The sequence below is a fragment of the Nerophis lumbriciformis genome, linkage group LG11 (assembly GCF_033978685.3).
Source record: "Nerophis lumbriciformis linkage group LG11, RoL_Nlum_v2.1, whole genome shotgun sequence".
NCBI lineage: Eukaryota > Metazoa > Chordata > Actinopteri > Syngnathiformes > Syngnathidae > Nerophis > Nerophis lumbriciformis.
In genome coordinates, this window is record NC_084558.2 from 24,022,785 (window position 1) to 24,042,977 (window position 20,193).

At 40.0% G+C, this 20,193-nt stretch overlaps 1 protein-coding gene across 1 annotated transcript in view; it reads right to left on the bottom strand.

The window, feature by feature from the left end:
- Nucleotides 1-20,193, bottom strand: part of myo15b (myosin XVB) — a 194,484-nt gene that overhangs the window by 18,626 nt on the left and 155,665 nt on the right. The window contains exons 46-60 of the mRNA XM_072914051.1: nucleotides 19,276-19,335; nucleotides 19,094-19,169; nucleotides 16,182-16,297; nucleotides 15,741-15,856; nucleotides 14,084-14,225; nucleotides 13,850-13,961; nucleotides 11,593-11,908; nucleotides 11,455-11,518; nucleotides 11,298-11,370; nucleotides 11,152-11,228; nucleotides 11,005-11,081; nucleotides 6,963-7,093; nucleotides 6,748-6,848; nucleotides 5,144-5,221; nucleotides 3,298-3,391 (exon numbers count right to left, since the gene is read on the bottom strand). Of these exons, the coding sequence (XP_072770152.1) occupies nucleotides 3,298-3,391; nucleotides 5,144-5,221; nucleotides 6,748-6,848; nucleotides 6,963-7,093; nucleotides 11,005-11,081; nucleotides 11,152-11,228; nucleotides 11,298-11,370; nucleotides 11,455-11,518; nucleotides 11,593-11,908; nucleotides 13,850-13,961; nucleotides 14,084-14,225; nucleotides 15,741-15,856; nucleotides 16,182-16,297; nucleotides 19,094-19,169; nucleotides 19,276-19,335 (1,633 nt within the window). The remainder of the gene's footprint in view (nucleotides 1-3,297; nucleotides 3,392-5,143; nucleotides 5,222-6,747; nucleotides 6,849-6,962; nucleotides 7,094-11,004; nucleotides 11,082-11,151; nucleotides 11,229-11,297; nucleotides 11,371-11,454; nucleotides 11,519-11,592; nucleotides 11,909-13,849; nucleotides 13,962-14,083; nucleotides 14,226-15,740; nucleotides 15,857-16,181; nucleotides 16,298-19,093; nucleotides 19,170-19,275; nucleotides 19,336-20,193) is intronic.

Sequence of the window (20,193 nt, forward strand, 5' to 3'; positions counted from 1 at the left end):
GACCAGACAAAGCAGAGAAGAGACTGGGCGATATCACCAAGTGTCAACATATTTGCATTTTTGTATTATCATATATTGTGTCTTACTGGAGTTGTCGAGATTACCCCCTTCCCTCAGTCACCGTGATGTAATAGGGCCATTTTCCTAATAAATGGAGGAGGCGCACGGGCTTTTCTTTAGAACGTAGTTTGGATCTGTAACTAGAGTACAGCCCAAAACACGTGTCTCCTCATGAGCTAAATTGAACTCCGTCTCTGATTCATTCCTTGCTTCTTGTCTGATTAGTAGATGTCAACAGTGTTTGCACCTGACATTCTTGCATGTCTTGTTTGCTTCTGGTGCATTTGCGGTGGTGGTATCGTTTGCTTGTGGGGGTGTCAGTATATGTTTGTTGTAGTTATCAATAATCTGTTTGGTGGTGTTCATGCAACTGTAGCTAATCTCGATGGTGTTGCGGTTGAAGGTTTTATGGAGCTTGTGACCCTTTGGGAAGTGCTTGTCTACTAGTGCGAGGAATTTGTGTCCGATATTGGTGCCAACGTTCTTGCTGAACGAGGATGTTGTTGCGTTAGTGTTTTTGTTTTTTTAGTTGTGGTAGGTTTGTATTGTAGGGTGTAGTTGGGTGCGCTTTCATCCAGTGCTTTCTGGTATGGAGGTGCGGCACGGTCAAAAGGTCCTGGAATGTTCCTTGTTGTAGTGGGTGGGTGGTTGCTTTTGCGGTGAACCTATTGCAGCGTGCCGTTAGGTTTTGTATATGGCTGGTAGGTGTCCTGGTTGAGATTGAATGTGACGTCCAGAAAGTCTATTATCTTCTTGTTTGTGTCTGTAGTGATGCGCAGTCCATTGATTGATAGGTAGAATTCTTCAATGTCGAGACAGATAAATCTGAAGTTGTAGTGCTGTTTTTGGAGATAGTGTTAGGCCAGTAGAATACGGCCATTACCATTATGTAAACCACCCTGTACACTCAGTAAATAAGCGATGGTAAAACACATTCTCATTAAATCTCCCGATGAGTGGGTAACCACGAAACAGTCTATTTGTCTCTTTCTTATACCACTAAATACCACGCTCTACACTCACGTATGAAACACTGTTTTACAGAAATCTATCCTCGGCTGTGTGTATATATATATATATATATATATATATATATATATATATATATATATATATATATATATATATATATATATGTATGTGTGGGAAAAAAATCACAAGACTACTTCATCTTTACTTAATTTTTTTTCCCACACATACATATATTGCGCTCTACCACGGTATCGAGCACTATTTTTTAGATAATCTAATTAAGACATATGTATATATATATATATATATATATATATATATATATATATATATATATAAATATATATATATATATATATATATATATATATATATATATATATATATACATACGCTTTAGTGCAGCTAGGATAGGCTCCAGGCCCCCGCGACCACAAGGGAGATTTGCAGTAGAAAATGTTTATATATAGAAAATGTTTATATATATATATATATATATATATATATATATATATATATATATATATATATATATACAGGTAAAAGCCAGTAAATTAGAATATTTTGAAAAACTTGATTTATTTCAGTAATTGCATTCAAAAGGTGTAACTTGTACATTATATTTATTCATTGCACACAGACTGATGCATTCAAATGTTTATTTCATTTAATTTTGATGATTTGAAGTGGCAACAAATGAAAATCCAAAATTCCGTGTGTCACAAAATTAGAATATTACTTAAGGCTAATACAAAAAAGGGATTTTTAGAAATGTTGGCCAACTGAAAAGTATGAAAATGAAAAATATGAGCATGTACAATACTCAATACTTGGTTGGAGCTCCTTTTGCCTCAATTACTGCGTTAATGCGGCGTGGCATGGAGTCGATGAGTTTCTGGCACTGCTCAGGTGTTATGAGAGCCCAGGTTGCTCTGATAGTGGCCTTCAACTCTTCTGCGTTTTTGGGTCTGGCATTCTGCATCTTCCTTTTCACAATACCCCACAGATTTTCTATGGGGCTAAGGTCAGGGGAGTTGGCGGGCCAATTTAGAACAGAAATACCATGGTCCGTAAACCAGGCACGGGTAGATTTTGCGCTGTGTGCAGGCGCCAAGTCCTGTTGGAACTTGAAATCTCCATCTCCATAGAGCTGGTCAGCAGCAGGAAGCATGAAGTGCTCTAAAACTTGCTGGTAGACGGCTGCGTTGACCCTGGATCTCAGGAAACAGAGTGGACCGACACCAGCAGATGACATGGCACCCCAAACCATCACTGATGGTGGAAACTTTACACTAGACTTCAGGCAACGTGGATCCTGTGCCTCTCCTGTCTTCCTCCAGACTCTGGGACCTCGATTTCCAAAGGAAATGCAACATTTGCATGGTTGGGTGATGGTTTGGGGTGCCATGTCATCTGCTGGTGTCGGTCCACTCTGTTTCCTGAGATCCAGGGTCAACGCAGCCGTCTACCAGCAAGTTTTAGAGCACTTCATGCTTCCTGCTGCTGACCTGCTCTATGGAGATGGAGATTTCAAGTTCCAACAGGACTTGGCGTCTGCACACAGCGCAAAATCTACCCGTGCCTGGTTTACGGACCATGGTATTTCTGTTCTAAATTGGCCCGCCAACTCCCCTGACCTTAGCCCCATAGAAAATCTGTGGGGTATTGTGAAAAGGAAGATGCAGAATGCCAGACCCAAAAACGCAGAAGAGTTGAAGGCCACTATCAGAGCAACCTGGGCTCTCATAACACCTGAGCAGTGCCAGAAACTCATCGACTCCATGCCACGCCGCATTAACGCAGTAATTGAGGCAAAAGGAGCTCCAACCAAGTATTGAGTATTGTACATGCTTATATTTTTCATTTTCATACTTTTCAGTTGGCCAACATTTCTAAAAATCCCTTTTTTGTATTAGCCTTAAGTAATATTCTAATTTTGTGACACACGGAATTTTGGATTTTCATTTGTTGCCACTTCAAATCATCAAAATTAAATGAAATAAACATTTGAATGCATCAGTCTGTGTGCAATGAATAAATATAATGTACAAGTTACACCTTTTGAATGCAATTACTGAAATAAATCAAGTTTTTCAAAATATTCTAATTTACTGGCTTTTACCTGTGTGTGTGTGTGTGTGTGTGTGTGTGTGTGTGTGTGTGTATATATATATATATATATATATATATATATATATATATATATATATATATATATATAGAAAGAGAGAGAGCTTATGTAATTGTGGAACTTGTATATTTTACCTTGTCGGTTGGCAAAGATGGTGAATTCTTTCATTTCTGAGAGGTTTGAGATATGCATTTCTCCACAGAACTGAGTTGCCGCATCAGCTGCCATCTTGGGGTGAACAAGTATTACAGAGAAATGTGTTCAGTGCAAGGAGATGTGCTTTTATGTACAAATACTAAGAAAAAAAATCCCTCCAAGTATGCATCAGTACCGGTAATTATCACCTTATCTCAGGGCACCGCATCACACCTAAAGATAATTGATGAAAGTGGGGAATTTATTTTCAGTCTCTAATAGTGAAAATCTTACAGTCAAAAACATATCATCACTACTGAGAGTAATAATAATATATGTATCATAATGCTGTTGAACTTTGCCAGCCTGACTACAGTGCTAAGAGAAATATGTGGTTTCTCTTTTTTTTTTACTGCAATCACACATGAGTAATAGAGTGCGACTGCGGCATTATTTTCTGTACCTTTTTGGACTTTTTACAGGCTGAATGTTTTCTAAAAAAGGGGTAGACCGCTATTTCCTCTCTAATATTTGCGATCTATGTTTGAGCTCTTGAATAGGAGAATTGTACAATGCAGTTAGTTTCCTTAAGTTTATTTTTTTGGTTGTTTTAGCGTCGCAACCAATTGGAGAATTTCTATTGACCTAAAGTGAAGAAAAATATTTTAGTATTTCAACTTTTTTCAGTGCACTTTTATTTTGACCGGCAGAGCATTAATAGACTAGAAACTGGATGATCAGATCTGTAAATCTACTGACTAATTGCATGTAAATTAGGCAATCCCACGTGATACTGCTCTGCAAATCACATCTATTGTATGTATTTCAGGGTTTAAAAATGGCGACAGTAAATGCAAAGACAGACCAAAGAGAAGCAAAGTGAGTGAGAAGGAAAAACAAGTGATAATTGGGAAAAGAAGAGGGAATTGAGCAAGACATACTGTATGTAAAGACAGGACAGAGATGCGTCAGTTGCAAGAAAAGAAGAATGATACGTCCCAGCTTTCAATAGAAGTGGAGAGAGGACACAGACAAGACAGAGACAACAGCAAAATAAATATACAAGGTGCTCTCAAAGATAAGGAAAGTACATAGTGAATCTTGAGCTTTCAACCCAGAATGGACAGACTCATATACAGTATGTTCATTTATTCCTATGGAACCTTAGCGTGAGGAAATGTTCTGTATCTGAACCTAATTACATTTTAGTTGAATATACCCCTGAACTAGGCTGTCATTGTCTAATGTACAATCTACATCCACAGGAATGTATAACGTTTTAGCTACACTAACTGCTAAAATTGATTAGCAGTTGAACAATCTCTTGAAGTTACATTACTTTGCAGAATGATCTAAGAATAGGGCAGGCCTTTATATCATGTCATGTAGGCAGTTGTATGCTAACACCTAGAGATGTGTAATGTACAAAAATGGTCAACTACAAACTGATTTTACCATGAAACAGAAATGCTACCATTGCCAATAACATTTATCCACCCCTTTTAAATTGTGCTGTATAACTAAAAACATGCACCTGGGGATAGGTTGATTGGCAACTCTAAAACATTGGCCCTAGTGAATGAATGTGACTGTGAATGTTGTCTGTCTATCTGTGTTGGCCCTGCGATGAAGCGGCGACTTGTCCAGGGTGTACCCCGCCTTCTGCCCGAATGCAGCTGAGATAGGCTCTAGCAACCCCCGCGACCCCAAAAGGGACAAGCGGTAGAAAGTGGATGGATAGATGGAAGTAAATAAACCTTGACCTGAACATTTGTGATGTATGAGTTTCAATGTTTACTTTGTTATAATTACACTTAAAGGTGGTGGATTAAAAATAATACTTACACTGAAGTTACGTATCTTGATGGGGAATTCCGCCCCACCTGGCAGATGGATAGAAGTCAATTGTGAAGTTTTACCCGCCTGCAGAAAACAAAGATACCTCAAAACTCAGGTGCAATTATGCAATAATTCTGTAGTTTAAGCAATTGTAGAGCATACAAATGGGTATCGCATTGGTAGTACTGAGTACTGATTCACGTAAAAATAAACGGTACCATATTTTAATACTTCTGTTGCATGTGGTACCACGTCTGGTTGCAGACTCGGCATCGGCTCAAGCACTTGTCGTGCAGACAGGCGTTTAATTAAACTGCCTCTAAGTAATGTTGCAATCTCCCATTCCAACAAAGCAAGCATGCCTGATAGACAACGTTCAAAAGTAAGGCTCCACTTTTCAAAATGCGTTATCGATTTACTTTAGATATGCAATATGCAGTACATGCAATAATTCTGTAGTTTAAGCAATTGTAGAGCATACGAATGGGTATCGCATTGGTAGTACTGAGTACTGATTCACGTAAAAATAAACGGTACCATATTTTAATACTTCTGTTGCATGTGGTACCACGTCTGGTTGCAGACTCGGCATCGGCTCAAGCACTTGTCGTGCAGACAGGCGTTTAATTAAACTGCCTCTAAGTAATGTTGCAATCTCCCATTCCAACAAAGCAAGCATGCCTGATAGACAACGTTCAAAAGTAAGGCTCCACTTTTCAAAATGCGTTATCGATTTACTTTAGATATGCAATTTGCAGTACATGCTGCTGTTTAACAATAGCGAATTTACATTGCGATTTTAACATCTCTCAATTTGGCAATAAAAATACAAAGTGTTAAAAAAAGCAAACAGCTAGTGTGGAATAATTACAACACTTTGTAGAGCTCAACAAAAAACAAGACCAGTACATTCAACATAGGCCATGTCCACATGAACACGAATACTTTAAAAATGGTTTACTTTAAAAACCACCTGGGAAACTAAAAAAAAAAAACTATCCAAAGTGTTTCCTGGGCTCCGTATAAGTGTGCGCGGATTGTAGAGATAATGTACACTTCACTGTACATGTACACTATATTGATGAACAGAGTCAGTTAGTGCCAGCTTTTCTGCCATCTGATTGGGAAAAATGTACATGACAGCCAGTGAATGTGTTTTCGTTTCGTGTAATATCACAGGTCTATCTGCATAATCCTGCCAGTAGCATATGCTTGTCTCAAAGATTAAGCCATGCAAGTACAAGTTCACAGAGGACTGTCCAGTGAAAATGCGAATGGCTCATTAATTCAGTTATGGCTCCTTCGATTAATATTACTTAATATAGTTAATATTGAGAGGTGTTTTTGAAAATATCCGTGTTCATGTGGATAGGGCCTTAATGGCATATGTCGATGTCCTTACTACAGCAAACTACTACTGTTAAATGTTAAATACAAAAAATATTATATTATTTGTTTCACAAATGAACTAATTAATTAATTTATTACCATATGAACACACATAATTAGCGTAAATTGGTACGGTTGCGTACCAGTATTGATACTGTGTCCGTTCAAATATGAAAGATGCCCAACTCTTTGTGCTAAAACATGTATTAATCTATAGGTTGACTTGCCAGGATAGCCTCCAGCTCAATACGTGAGGGCATGTTACGGCGGCCACCAAAAGTGAGAGAACGTTGAAGGTTGTCCTGGCAAACAGACACCAGCTCTGAAAGCATATTCATAAAAGGAGATGCAAACAAAACAACACATTAGATTCTGTTTGTATTTTTATACGGCAAGTGAAATCATAAAAAAAAACCTGAAGTTTGTCAGCTTCTACCTTGGAAAGGGTGTTGATGGTCTTTGTTGATGTCCTGTAAGTGGCGTGAGACGTAGGGCTGGAGAGTTCCAGAACAGGGGAAGAAGCCAGCAACGAGGGTGAGTAGACGCCAGCCTAAATTGCAGCTCCCTCTGTGGAGATAATGCACATACACATGTTCAAGCAACTTTGGACTCAAAACCTCTTTCAGTGTGATAGACAGATTTTTTTTTTTTTTTTTTTTTTACTGTATTTTCATTTTAAAAATGATGAATGAGGTGTTCTGATGTTAGTTGTTAGCTTGGCACTTTTTTATTTTACAATACTTTGTTTTTTCTTTTGTATTTGTTATCTCTACCATTTTTTCTGATTCTTCCTCTTCCTCTTTTAAGAGTAATGTCTTCTTTCAAAAGCAATTTCCATTTGTTTTTTGTTTTTTTGTGTCCTGTCCAGCTACTCAGGCAAAACATATTGTTGATGTAGATGCCCATATTTGTTGTACATATGTACGTTACAAAAGAGAAGTGTGGGATACTTCTCTTGTTGCCTTATTTGTATTTTACTTTATTAAATGGATTTATATTAATGTTTGGCACAGCCGGACCTGAGCAGGAGGGGATAGTAAGAGAAATAACCGAAGACAGAGGGGAAAATTGCGTGGGCAAGAGGGGGACAATACAGAGAGCCCTGAACGATGAGAAATACTTCCCCCCGGAAACAGCAGTGTTCTCATCGAGGACAACGACATGGAACCTTCACATGGTGTACGGCGAGGGGTCTTCACCCCGACTCGCGCCTTGGGAGGCGCCCCCCTCGTGCCCCATTTTGACTAATCGGAGCTGTACAGCCCGCCCTGCATCTCCGATCCCTCTTCCTGCGGGCGGGCGATGTCGAATGGAACCCTGGACCCACCTGTGCCGGGTGTTCCAAGACAATTTGCTGTGATTTTACTCCCATCTTCTGCACATTCTGTATCTCCTGCCAAAATACTGCACATCGCTCGTGCACTGGTGTTTCCTGCTATATTACGATCACCAACAGGACATGTCCACTTGCCACCCTACTCCAGTCAATGCACCTCAAGTCCAAACTCCCACTCCCCAGTCCCATCAGCTGACTACCCATTTTCCTCTAGCTCCCCCCATCAACAAAAACTGCCCGACTTGTAAAACGAAACTGACCTTATCCCATTCCCCCCCCATACTGCAGCTCCTGCTCCAAAGGTTTCCATGTGAAGTGTGCACCAGAAACAAGATCGGAGCTAAAACGGCAGAGGACCCTGAATAAGTGGACATGCCAGACTTGTATCCGTTCCACTGTCCCAAGAACCATTCTCAACTGTGATTCCAGAAAAGCCCTCTTCCCTCCCTCAACCCAACCTAGTCTCACAATCCCTCAGTGGAACTGTGACTTCCTTGCCACCAAGACCACAGAGCTGGCGGCCCTCTGCAAAAAAACCCCCAATGTAGATGCTGTTCTTCTCCAAGAAACCAAACTAGGCCTTGAAGACCATACTCCTCATCTACCTGGCTTTGATGCAATCTGCAAGGACCAAGGTGGTGGCCTACTGACCTAAATTCGCACTGGGATCCCATACTCTGTTCAACAAGTTACCAACGTGCGCCCGGCTGAACTGCAACAAATCCTTATCCCAACAGCCCGGCGAACCCAGCTTTCGCTCAGTAATATCTACGTCCCCCCCAGCCCCAATCATCTCCCCTGGTTAAACCAACTCCCAACAAACCTGGGTCTTATATGTGGTGACTTCAACGCTCACCATTTTGCTTGGAAAACAAATGTCAATGCCACACTAGGGAAACAACTCTGTATGACTGGCTCAAGGAAAATGAAAAGTCCATCCTCAACGATGGAAACCCAACCAGATCGTCAAGAAACCCCCAAGGCCGGGGACTCAGTGCTCCAGATCTCTCTTTAACTGACCCATTAACCGCTACCCGCTGTTCCTGGGAGCCTCTAAACGACCTCTCCTCAAATCACCTGCCAATTCTAATTAAATGGGGGGAGGAGATCAAGACTGAGAAAGCCAAGCGCCAAGTCCGCCTCAACTTCCGAAAAGGAGACTGGGGAAAGGTCAAGGTCTGGCAGCGATTGATGATTCCGAAACCCATCCCATGTCCTCAAAACCTTCACCTCACTCCTTAAAGAGGCTGCCACTGAAGTCAGCCGACCTACTGAGACGCCTTGGATGAATGAAGAAATCTATCGACTGAAGCAAGAAAGAAATAGAATGAGGCGGAACTTGAATGCCGACAGCCGAAAGGAGTGGCTGGCTATATCCAGAGAGGTCCAAGACAAGATAACCGAGGCGAAGAGAGCAGCAAAGCATAATCAACTTGAAAAGATTGCAGAAACTAAAGATACCAAGAAAGCCTTGTCCGTAATCAAATCCCTCGATGGCAACCAACCGAAAGAGACCTGGGAAGATGCTGATATACAAGGGCAGACGCTGATATACAGATGGCGCCGTCTGTTGAGAATCTCCTTGGGAAACTGGTCCTTTATGCTGAAGTTGGATCCCTTCAGCTCTGCGACTGTTCCTTCTGCTTGAAGTGTTTAAATTGTGCCACGATAGGTCTCGGCCTCCTGTTCTCTGGCTTTTTGGCTCCAAGCTGGTGGACGCGGTGGAAGGTGATGTTCCTGATGGTGTCTGCTGAAAGCTTGACCTGGTGTTCCATGAAGGACCTCTATCCTTTCTCCTTCATGATCTTGTTTTCCCGGGTGAGTTGTGCCACTCCGTCGGTGAGTGATTTCACAGACTCGCGAAGAGCAGCGCTCTCTTGGGCGAGAGAGACAACCTGTTGTTGTCCGATGTCCAAACTCTCTCTGGATGGCTTGGAACTCCTTGTGGAGCACCTCGACAAGTGTGAGGCGGCCATCCAAGAAAATCAGCCTCTTGTCGATGGAATCCAAGATATCAGCGGCTGTGACACTTTGCTAGGTGAGTCTTCCGGGCGGCTCCTATTTGATGTTGGCGTCCTCGAGGGCTTTCCCATGACGAGACGATCAAAGCACTCTTCAATATAGTCTTTGAGTGCTTCCAGATTTGGATACTTAAATATGTTGTTTGCTTTTTTTTGCCTTAGTTTAATTTTGGCGGATGTCTGAATGAATCAGAATTGTTTGACAGCCTTGTGATCCACTTGACTGTTTTTTTCCCGTGTCACATATGCTCTTGCGAGACTACAGCATTACTGGCCCCTCCTACCTCCAATATTTTGAATCCTATTTTAGTATTTCTATTCATGTTTTTGTAGTTTTCGTTTTTGTGCAGTCTATCCTTTTTTCCTCGTTATCTTGTTTCTCTGCTCCAGCTGCTTCTTTGGTTTAGCTTATTTTTAACATCTCTGCACTGTTGTTTTCAGTTGTTCTTCTGAGAGTGTTTGCAATTTTTTTGTATTGACCATTGTGTTTTTGGTAAGCAAGACGTGACTTAAATAATTTTTTTTTGCCAACTCTGTGTATGTAATTAAACATGTCTCCTATTTAAGATACAATTTGGCTAGACTTTTTCTGCATATGAATTATATCTCTTTAAGCACCTAACACTTGGTTCATATCAGAAATCTAATGCTTTGTTCGACCATTGGTCAATTATTATTCTCATCTTGCACATCAATCACTTGAGGCAATATGTAGCCTGCTTGGGCACACTTGACACCTTAAGCCTGTAAGAGTTGATTGAGTGCTTCATACTGTGGTCAAGCATGGTGCCCATTTATAAGATGGAAAGTCTGGGAATGTTATGTTTGCTTTCCAACCAAAGATTTGTGTACCTCATAAAACCTAAGTCCAGCAAGCATAAAAGGATTAATTGCAGACGTTTCCGCTTTTTCTTGACGCCCTGCCTTTTGCAACATTTTGCAACAATTATTCGAAAGTAAGGAACAGCCTCAACAAGGTCTGTTAATGGAAGAATAATTAAATGTATCTTATTTTAACTTGTTTGCAGATAACGATGCAATCCATTGTTGAATATGAGACTGTAGAATAAAAACATTTCGATTTGTCTATTTCAAATGTTAAAAACATGAAGTAGACTTACGTATTTGGGTTGTTGGTTGTTTGCTTGATGACCTGGCAGTAGACTTCATCCCTGAGCTGCTCTTTTTCCTTCCCAAGCTGAACACAGTTTTTTAAGAATTTAGATTATCATTGTTTTCTCCAATTAAAGGAAATGAGGGACACGGACCAGTAAGATATGACGCAAACAGTCTGCTTGCGAGGTTTGCTTCTTCATTGCTGTATCGCCCATAAACTGCATGATAGCTTTAAGGGAGTGTGCAATATTAGAAAAACTAAAACATGTTTTATTGGTAATAGCTTGACGTTTCTTACCCGTAAAGCACTGAACAGATAACTGGTTGATATCAGGGTCGTTGTAAATAATGAGAGACTCCGAAATCGGCACCTAAAAAAGAAATGGCCAGATGTATTTGTTTAAATGCAGAATAATGAACGCAAAAAGAGGACGGTTGTGTTGGTTGTGTCTTACCTTTGTGAATTGAACAGCTTCCAAAAAAAGTTTGCCACTTGGATTTAAGCCTTTATTTTCCATTCTTTAATGAACAGGCAATGATAACCAAATATCAGATCCAAAATTTGAGTCGAAACAAATAAACAAAAATCTTACCTAAAGTATTTCCTGGCAAACTCAGCCATTGCTGACATTTGTAAGTCTTGAGGCGTCTCTTGGATGGAGGTCCGTACCGATCTCTGGAATGAATCTTCTCTCGTGGGCCATGCCAAGTAACTGTGGTCTGCTTCCTTGCTAATGGGAACTAGAGTAGCTTCTTTTGGCAGAGTGTCGGGTCTTGCAACTCTCATACTTTTCCGCCTATCATCTCTTCGATCAAGTTTGAGATGATGGTAGTCCAATGCGGCTGATGGCTGTGTTCGATCAGCTGGAAAAAGACCAGAGCGTCCTCCCAAAGTACCGAAATACCAACCTGCAAATTTTAAAGGAAATTGTTGAGTTTATTTCAAATAGGCACCCTGAATTGCCTTGTAATGTCCCTTCTCTATTTCAGTGGTTTGGTTCCTGCCATTGTGGGTCAGGTGTCTTGGTCTGCATTCCAACATGCTCCTACTTGTGTCAGTTCCTTTTTGGTGTTTACTGTCTATGCTCTTTGTTTTAGGCAGTTTGGTCTGGTGACTAGGGCAAGGTATGTAGAACCAGGTGGCAATTACCAAAAGTGGAAATAAGAAATTACGTTTTCTTACGTTACTGTAATTAGGTCAATTTGTTTTGTACTCTGTAGTTTTTAAAATGTCTAATTTTACTTGTACTTAAATAAATATTGTACTTTGCTACATTTTTATTCCCATCACATAGGGCCTAAATAGTGAATTTTTTTTATAAAATACAAATTTCATTGCGCATTTTCTTGCGTTTGAGTCATTCCAGACACACAAATGCTCTGGTGATGTGATCCACAGCCTCGCACACAGAATAAGTGTCAGTGTGCAAATGGTTCTGTTGTCTGGATTACGGTTCAGAAAAGTGTTACAGATTATAGATGTGTGCTGCTGGTGCAACCCATCGCACACAGGTAGGAGCATGATAACATGACTGTGTAGAAAATGATGGTCTCCAAGTCCATGTATGCATGCAAAAATCCTCATTTGAATAAGACGGTCATTTTTCAATTGCACATGCAGTCTTAGTAGAACACACGCAACATGCCCACTCAAAGTACACGCTATTTAGTTTTTTTGCCACGCTGTGCTGTATATTTGTGCTAGATTTTTCCACAGCTCTGTCTGAGGTTTTTAGTCGTTTTACTTTGTACTTTATTCCCGGCATTCTTGTTATCGACGTGGCTTTGCATATTTTTGTACTTCTGAGCAATAAACTGTTTTTATACATCATTTATCACAAATGTCTGTTTTGGGCCTCAACACCCTATCCAGGCTGTCACATAAGTCACTTTTAGATATTTTGCTTAGCCAAGATAATGAATATTTAGTTGGTAAGTGTCTATCACTGCACACTTTCATATTGAGTGTTTTGATTGCATTTGTCTATTGTACAATTGATAACAAGTGCAAAAGTGTCTGTTCAAATGATGTGTCCATGTAAATATTCACTTCCCTCCACATTCATGTTATTGTGATCTCCAACTTGTGTTCAATATTGAATAAGTATTGCACACATCTATAATCTGTAACACATTTTCTGACATCTTGACAACAAACTATTTTAAGCACGCTGTGGCGGCGCAATTTGGAGGGAGGTAGTGGACCATCACAACACTGCAGCACGTTTATGTGTCTGGAATGATCCAAACGCAAGAACATGCATACGTTTTCTCATTTTGGAAATATATTATAAAAATATATTTTATATATACAAAACACAGACACCAAAACTCATCAATTCAATTCATTTTAATCAGCCCCTTAAGTCATCCAGCAGCTATATAAATATAACATTATAAGGCCTAATAGACAATAAGTCTAATATTGTTTATTCATAACAGTCTAAATATATTAACACACACACACGTAGGACGAAGGATTCTCTGCCCAACAGACCCTGTAGTGCAATCTCCTCCTCACAGTCGTGTGTGTAACTATGTCAGTTTGCACATAACTTTCAAACATGCTATATGAAGACACAAAGCTGGCCCGCAGAACAGTTTCAGCATTGATAAATCACATTGTGTGAGCTGAATAATTATATTTGCATCTTATCCTGTGAGTATTGTGGGTGTTTTGCTAATTAGCATATCTGCATATCCATGATGACAGACATGCTAAAACAATTGCGCTCTCTGTTTTGCACGTTTTAACATATGCAAACCTGAAGTATATCAGGCCTTAAGTGTAAGAATAGAAGTACACCAAATAAGAAAGCACTTCTTTTGTCTGTTATTGGCATTGCTTACCTGGCTGGAGTGCCTCCATTGGTAGGAGCTTGATTATATCTCCTTTGCTAAAGCTGAGTAGACTCTTGTCATCTGTGACAAAGCTCTTCAGGGCAACCACGTGGTCAGAGTTCTAAGGAACAAAAAGTGTTATATTATTAGAGTTATAAAACATCCATCAGCAGTCTAAATAAATATGCATTTGGGATAGTATGAAGTCAATATGATTCTACAACGATGACAAGGGCTTGGTACCTTAATGAGCTGTTTGAGGAAGAGTTGGACTGTGGCAGTGATTTGCGGAGCCTTGGTAGAGTGTAGCTGTAGGTTTTCATTCTTCAACTCCAGTTGGACTTTGTTGGTGCCACATAGTTCAACCGACAGCAGCTCTGCAAAACTTTGAGGGTGCAGATATGTCTGTATGTGTCGGCTTTGTGATGAACAAATCCCCACCCAAACTTTACAAGTATCATTCCTCCACTCTTATCAAATAGCAAATTTACATTTTCACATCGACAGTAAGCATCAGTCTCCTCAAATATCGTCCATGTAGAGCTTGTACGTGCAGACAAAAACATTATTTATAGCAAGCCTCTCAAGGGTTGATAAGATTAAAGGCCTACTGAAACCCACTACTACCGACCACGCAGTCCCATAGTTTACAGTATATATCAATGATGAAATCTTAACATTGCAACACATGCCAATACGGCCGGGTTAGCTTACTAAAGTGCAATTTAAAATTTTGCGCGAAATATCCTGCTGAAAACGTCTCGGTATGATGACGTCTGCGCGTGACGACACGGATTGTAGAGGACATTTTGGGACAGCATGGTGGCCAGCTATTAAGTCGTCTGTTTTCATCGCAGAATGCCACAGTATTCTGGACATCTGTGTTGGTGAATCTTTTGCAATTTGTTCAATGAACAATGGAGAGAGCAAAAAAGAAAGCTGTAGGTGGGAAGCGGTGTATTGCGGGCGGCTGCAGCAACACAAACACAGCCGGTGTTTCATTGTTTACATTCCCGAAAGATGACAGTCAAGCTTTACCATTGGCCTGTGGAGAACTGGGACAACAGAAACTCTTACCAGGAGGACTTTGAGTTGGGTACGCAGACACGGTACCGTGAGTACGCATGCAGCTGCGGCTTCCAAACATTTGATCGCTTGCCCATACGTGCGTGCCGCTATGTGCATGTCACGTACGTAACTTTGGGGACTTTGGGGAAATATATGTGCTGAATGAACTTTGGGGAGGTGAACGGTACTTTGGGCTGTGGGATTGAGTGTGTTGTGCAGGTGTTTGAGTTGTATTGGCGGGTTATATGGACGAAAGGGGGGAGGTGTTTGTTATGTGGGATTAATTTGTGGCATATTAAATATAAGCCTGGTTGTGTTGTGGCTAATAGAGTATATATATGTCGTGTGTTTATTTACTGTTTTAGTCATTCCCAGCTGAATATCAGGTCCCACCCGCCTCTCACAGCATCTTCCCTATCTGAATCGCTCCCACTGCCCTCTAGTCCTTCACTCTCACTTTCCTCATCCACGAATCTTTCATCCTCACTCAAATTAATGGGGAAATCGTCGCTTTCTCGGTCCGAATCGCTCTCGCTGCTGGTGGCCATGATTGTAAACAATGTGCAGATGTAAGGAGCTCCACAACCTGTGACGTCACGCGCATATCGTCTGCTACTTCCGGTACAGGCAAGGCTTTTTTATCAGCGACCAAAAGTTGCGAACTTTATCGTCGATGTTCTCTACTAAATCCTTTCAGCAAAAATATGGCAATATCGCGAAATGATCAAGTATGACACATAGAATGGACCTGCTATCCCCGTTTAAATAAGAAAATCGCATTTCAGTAGGCCTTTAACTGTTATATACTGTAACAGTGTCTGCTAAATCTTACCTGTAGCTTCTCAGCAGGCGAAGGTGTTTTGGGTCAATGCCTGACGCTGCCACCATTTTCATTAACCGAATGCCACGATGGCACACACCCAAAATCTGAGTGTCATCATTGTCTGACTGCAATGCAATATAGAGTATTAATAACAATCCTGAAGTTTAAAGAAAAAGTAAAAGAATGGAAAATATTAAGTTGTGTATGTTCCTTTTCAATACACTTGTATTTTTTCCTTTACTTTACTGGTCCACTTCTTAGTAGTGTGACTGTCCAAAACCCCCAGGGTTTGTTGTATAAGAAATGAAGATAAGATATTATAGCAATACATGATGTTTTTTTTGACATTTGGTTCCAGGGAAGGACTACATTTCTAATTAGGTTTTGGAAAGCAGTATATTTACTATGCATTGTGCTAACCTTTCTTCCGTGCAAATGTTCCATCTTTACCTGTATAGGAAATAATCGTGAAAAGTAGTTTTCCCAGTTGTCCCGAGCAGCAATGACAATCCTTTTCTTTAAGCTGTCGTCCTGGATGGTGCTCATAGTTCCCACATTAAAATTAGCTATTGAGAAGAAAAATAACAAAAATGACAATAAATGATACGTCAGAAAAGGTATACACTGGTTAAGAATCCTGTATGTCCCTTCATGAGAAGCTTTCTTTTTGTCTTATCAATTTTGGAGGGGCGTCCAGTTCTTGATTACGTCACAGTTGTGCCATATGTTCTCAACTTGATGACTGTCTTCACTGTGTTCCATGCTATATTTAATGGCTTGTTCATTATTGTGTACACTTCTACCAACATACATGTATATATGACTGTTTTACTGTTGGCCCTCTGCCAGAAGCAAAGCGGCTATTAACTTGGCAACATGTAATACAACACAATTTACAGAATAGTAAAAGCATTTATAGAGGTGCAAATGTTACATGTTACATAACCAAACATCTTTGATCATCAAAACCTGATTGTAACAATCCACATGTTCTTTTTTTAATACAGCAGTGTGTTTGAAAGACGAAAGTGCGGCTCCACCCCAAACAACATTTGGCACAACCCTGGCCACGATTGGAGGCCCTTACCAAACTACCCAATCATGTTTACCGGTATTTGTTAATCTTTGTGTTTTAGCCTTTTTTGGAGGCGGAAAAGTCTCAAATGCGCTCTGTTTATTTGTGGGAATCCCCATTAGCTGTGTTCTCAATTTGCCGCAAAATTCAACGAATCAAATTCGACAATGAAAATCCGCAGTCACTGATTACCCCAAATAATTGACACCCTAATTCAGGATTCTACTTGTTGAATGGCTTTACAATTATCTTTAAGGATTCCTGGAAATGAACCCACTCCTTCGCATATGTTTACCTGCAACACTACCATTTTGGGGAAGCCATTTTGTATTCTGGGATAATTACATGACAAGTCACATGACAACCGACTTAATGTGCTCAAGTCAACCCTCAGTAAAGACCATTTTTAAGACATTTGAAGTTCTGTGACTTTTAATGTGTTCAAATAGTTTCAAGATTGTGTTAGCTAAATCTTGAAAGCCATAGCAAATGTGATCATAAATCCTCTTTGTCACTGTATAAACCTGTCACTTAGTGCTGGCATTGTACCCAAAATGTCCAAAGTGGCAAAAATCCCAATTTTTAAATCAGGTGATAAAAATAATATGAACAATTATAGGCCAATTTCAATTTTACCAACATTTTCAAAAATATTTGAGAAAGTGGTCTATAACCGACTGAATGGCTTTCTGGAAAAACTAAATATCCTTGTCTCCTCCCAATATGGTTTTCGTAAAAAAAGCACCACCTGTACGGCTATACTCGACCTCTTGGAAAAGGTCAATGACTGTATTGAAGAAGGAAAATGCGGTATTGACATTTTTTTGGATCTATCCAAGGCCTTTGACACAATAGACTTTGAGATCTTATTGTATAAGCTATATCACTATGGTGTCAGAGGGGTACCTCTCGATTGGTTCCGCTCTTACCTATACGGAAGGCAGCAATGTGTATGCGTCAATGATCACAATTCACCCTGTATGACCATAAATTATGGGGTTCCCCAGGGATCCATCTTGGGGCCTCTCCTTTTTATCCTATACATAAATGATTTTGTAAACTCCTCCGAAACTTTTCATAAAATAATTTTTGCTGACGATACAAATTTGTATACCTCACACAGGAGCCTACACGATCTACAAGTAACTGTCAATTCAGAGCTTGTGAAAGTGGATTCCTGGTTCAAATGCAATAAGCTCTCACTTAATGTAAATAAAACAAATTGTATTCTATTTCGTTCTAATAAAAACCGGACAAATACTGAGCACTGCCATATCAACATCAATGGGCAGGAAATACAGAGAGTGTATTCCACAAAATTCCTGGGGGTCATCATTGACGAATACCTCAATTTCAAATGTCACATTAGCCATCTGTTAAACAAATTATCCAAATATGTTGGCCTGTTCTTTCACCTTCGTCATTATCTTCCTCTTTATGCTCTACTCACCCTATATAAAACTCTCTTTTAACCACATCTAAACTACTGTAATGTCATCTGGTGTAACACCTTCCCTACCTACCTTCACAAATTAGAATCCATGCAAAAGAAAATCATACGGGCCCTGTCATGGTCCAAGTTTAATGCCCCCACTCGACATCTATTCCATAATTATCATCTCTTAAGACTGACAGAGTTCAATATTTATCAAAATGCTTGTTTAACCTATCAAGTCATTTACAGGCTGAATCTTAGGCTCTGTAGCTTGGTTCTTATCTACCACCCCCAGCATGCCCACAACACTCGTAACTTAGATCTGATATCAGGTAAACATCGTTTACTGGCTTGTACCGCTCGAAGTGTTGTATGCAGGGGACCAAAGATTTGAAACCGGCTTAATGAGAGCCTCAAGATGCTGTATCCATTCTCCAACTTCAAAAAGAAACTGAAAACTTACCTATTAACCACCTATATTTAATGCCTCATGTGGGGTAGACTACTGTTGGGTTTTGCATGGTTGAATGAATGTATGTATGTATATGCTTGCTTTAGTACTATTATCTTGTGTTAATCATATAGCGTTGTTTTTTTTGTTTTTTTGTTGTTGTTGTGCTTGCTACCATGTTTCATCATTCCATGTATATACTGTCCTCTGGACCCCCTGTCAAAAGCTTCTTCTAGCTTATTTGGGGGACCCTTTCACGTACCAACATCTTTAAATGATGATATTTCACTGCTATTGTAATTGTTATATGGTATTGTGAATAAACTTGAAACTTAAGATTTTGGATTGATACTTTGACATTTGATCTAATCTATAGTAGTCATGGCCCTCACAATCCTTACCGAGCAAATCCTTCATCTTCCTTCTTTCCTCTCTGCTTATCTTTACACAGCTGTCAGAATAAGTGTCCTTCGTGATCTATAAAAAGCATCATACTAAATTATGAACAAGTCTACTGTTGCAAGAGAAAATTGGATTACAATTGTAGCACAAATACAAGGTCAACCGAGTCGTCTGTGCTTACCTGTTCACATAAAAGATTGAGGACATATGGTCGGTTGAATGTGTCTTCTGGGTAAAACACCTAAACACAGTAGAAAAACAGTTTGTGCAATATGTAAACAAAATACTGAGTAGTGTTTAGCTCATTGCTAAACCTCATTTTATATTATGACTGGATGTGTATGAACACCCAAGCAATTTTACATGTGGCGCAAAACCTGGATATGCAGTAATGCGCAATACAACCGTTGGCCAACAAAAAAGTAACCACAGAACACTATACGACTATACGGTATAGTGTTCTGTGGTTACTTTTTGGTTGGCCAAGCGGACGTGACGACAGGCTGTCCCCACTCAGATCCGCACAGACCGGGAGGGGGCGTGCCTTAAGTCCGGCTGGAAATCGGCAGAAATTTGGAGAATGGTTGTCCCGGGGAGAGGCAGTGAAATTCGGGAGGGTTGGCAAGTATGAGATATTCTCACTTCTTTTCTTTTGTCGAGCACAATTTAGTTAAATGTAAGTTGTGTCTTGGATCAAAGATCCCGTCTACTGCCCAAAACAACAATTCAAATCTGCCTGGTTAGGCTCTGTGTATGTCACGTGTGCCTTCCTTGGGTGAAGCCAGCTTTACAGCTATGTTGTTGATTGATTGATTGATTGATTGATTGAAACTTTTATTAGTAGATTGCACAGTACAGTACATATTCCGTACAATTGACCACTAAATGGTAACACCCAAATAAGTTTTTTAACTTGTTTAAGTCGGGGTCCAGATACAGATATATACTATCAAATATATACTAACATTATAATACAGTCATCACACAAGATAATCATCAGGGTATATACATTGAATTATTTACATTATTTACAATCCGGGGTGTGGGATATGGAGGGGGGGGGGTTAGGTTTGGTTGGTATCAACACTTCAGTCATCAA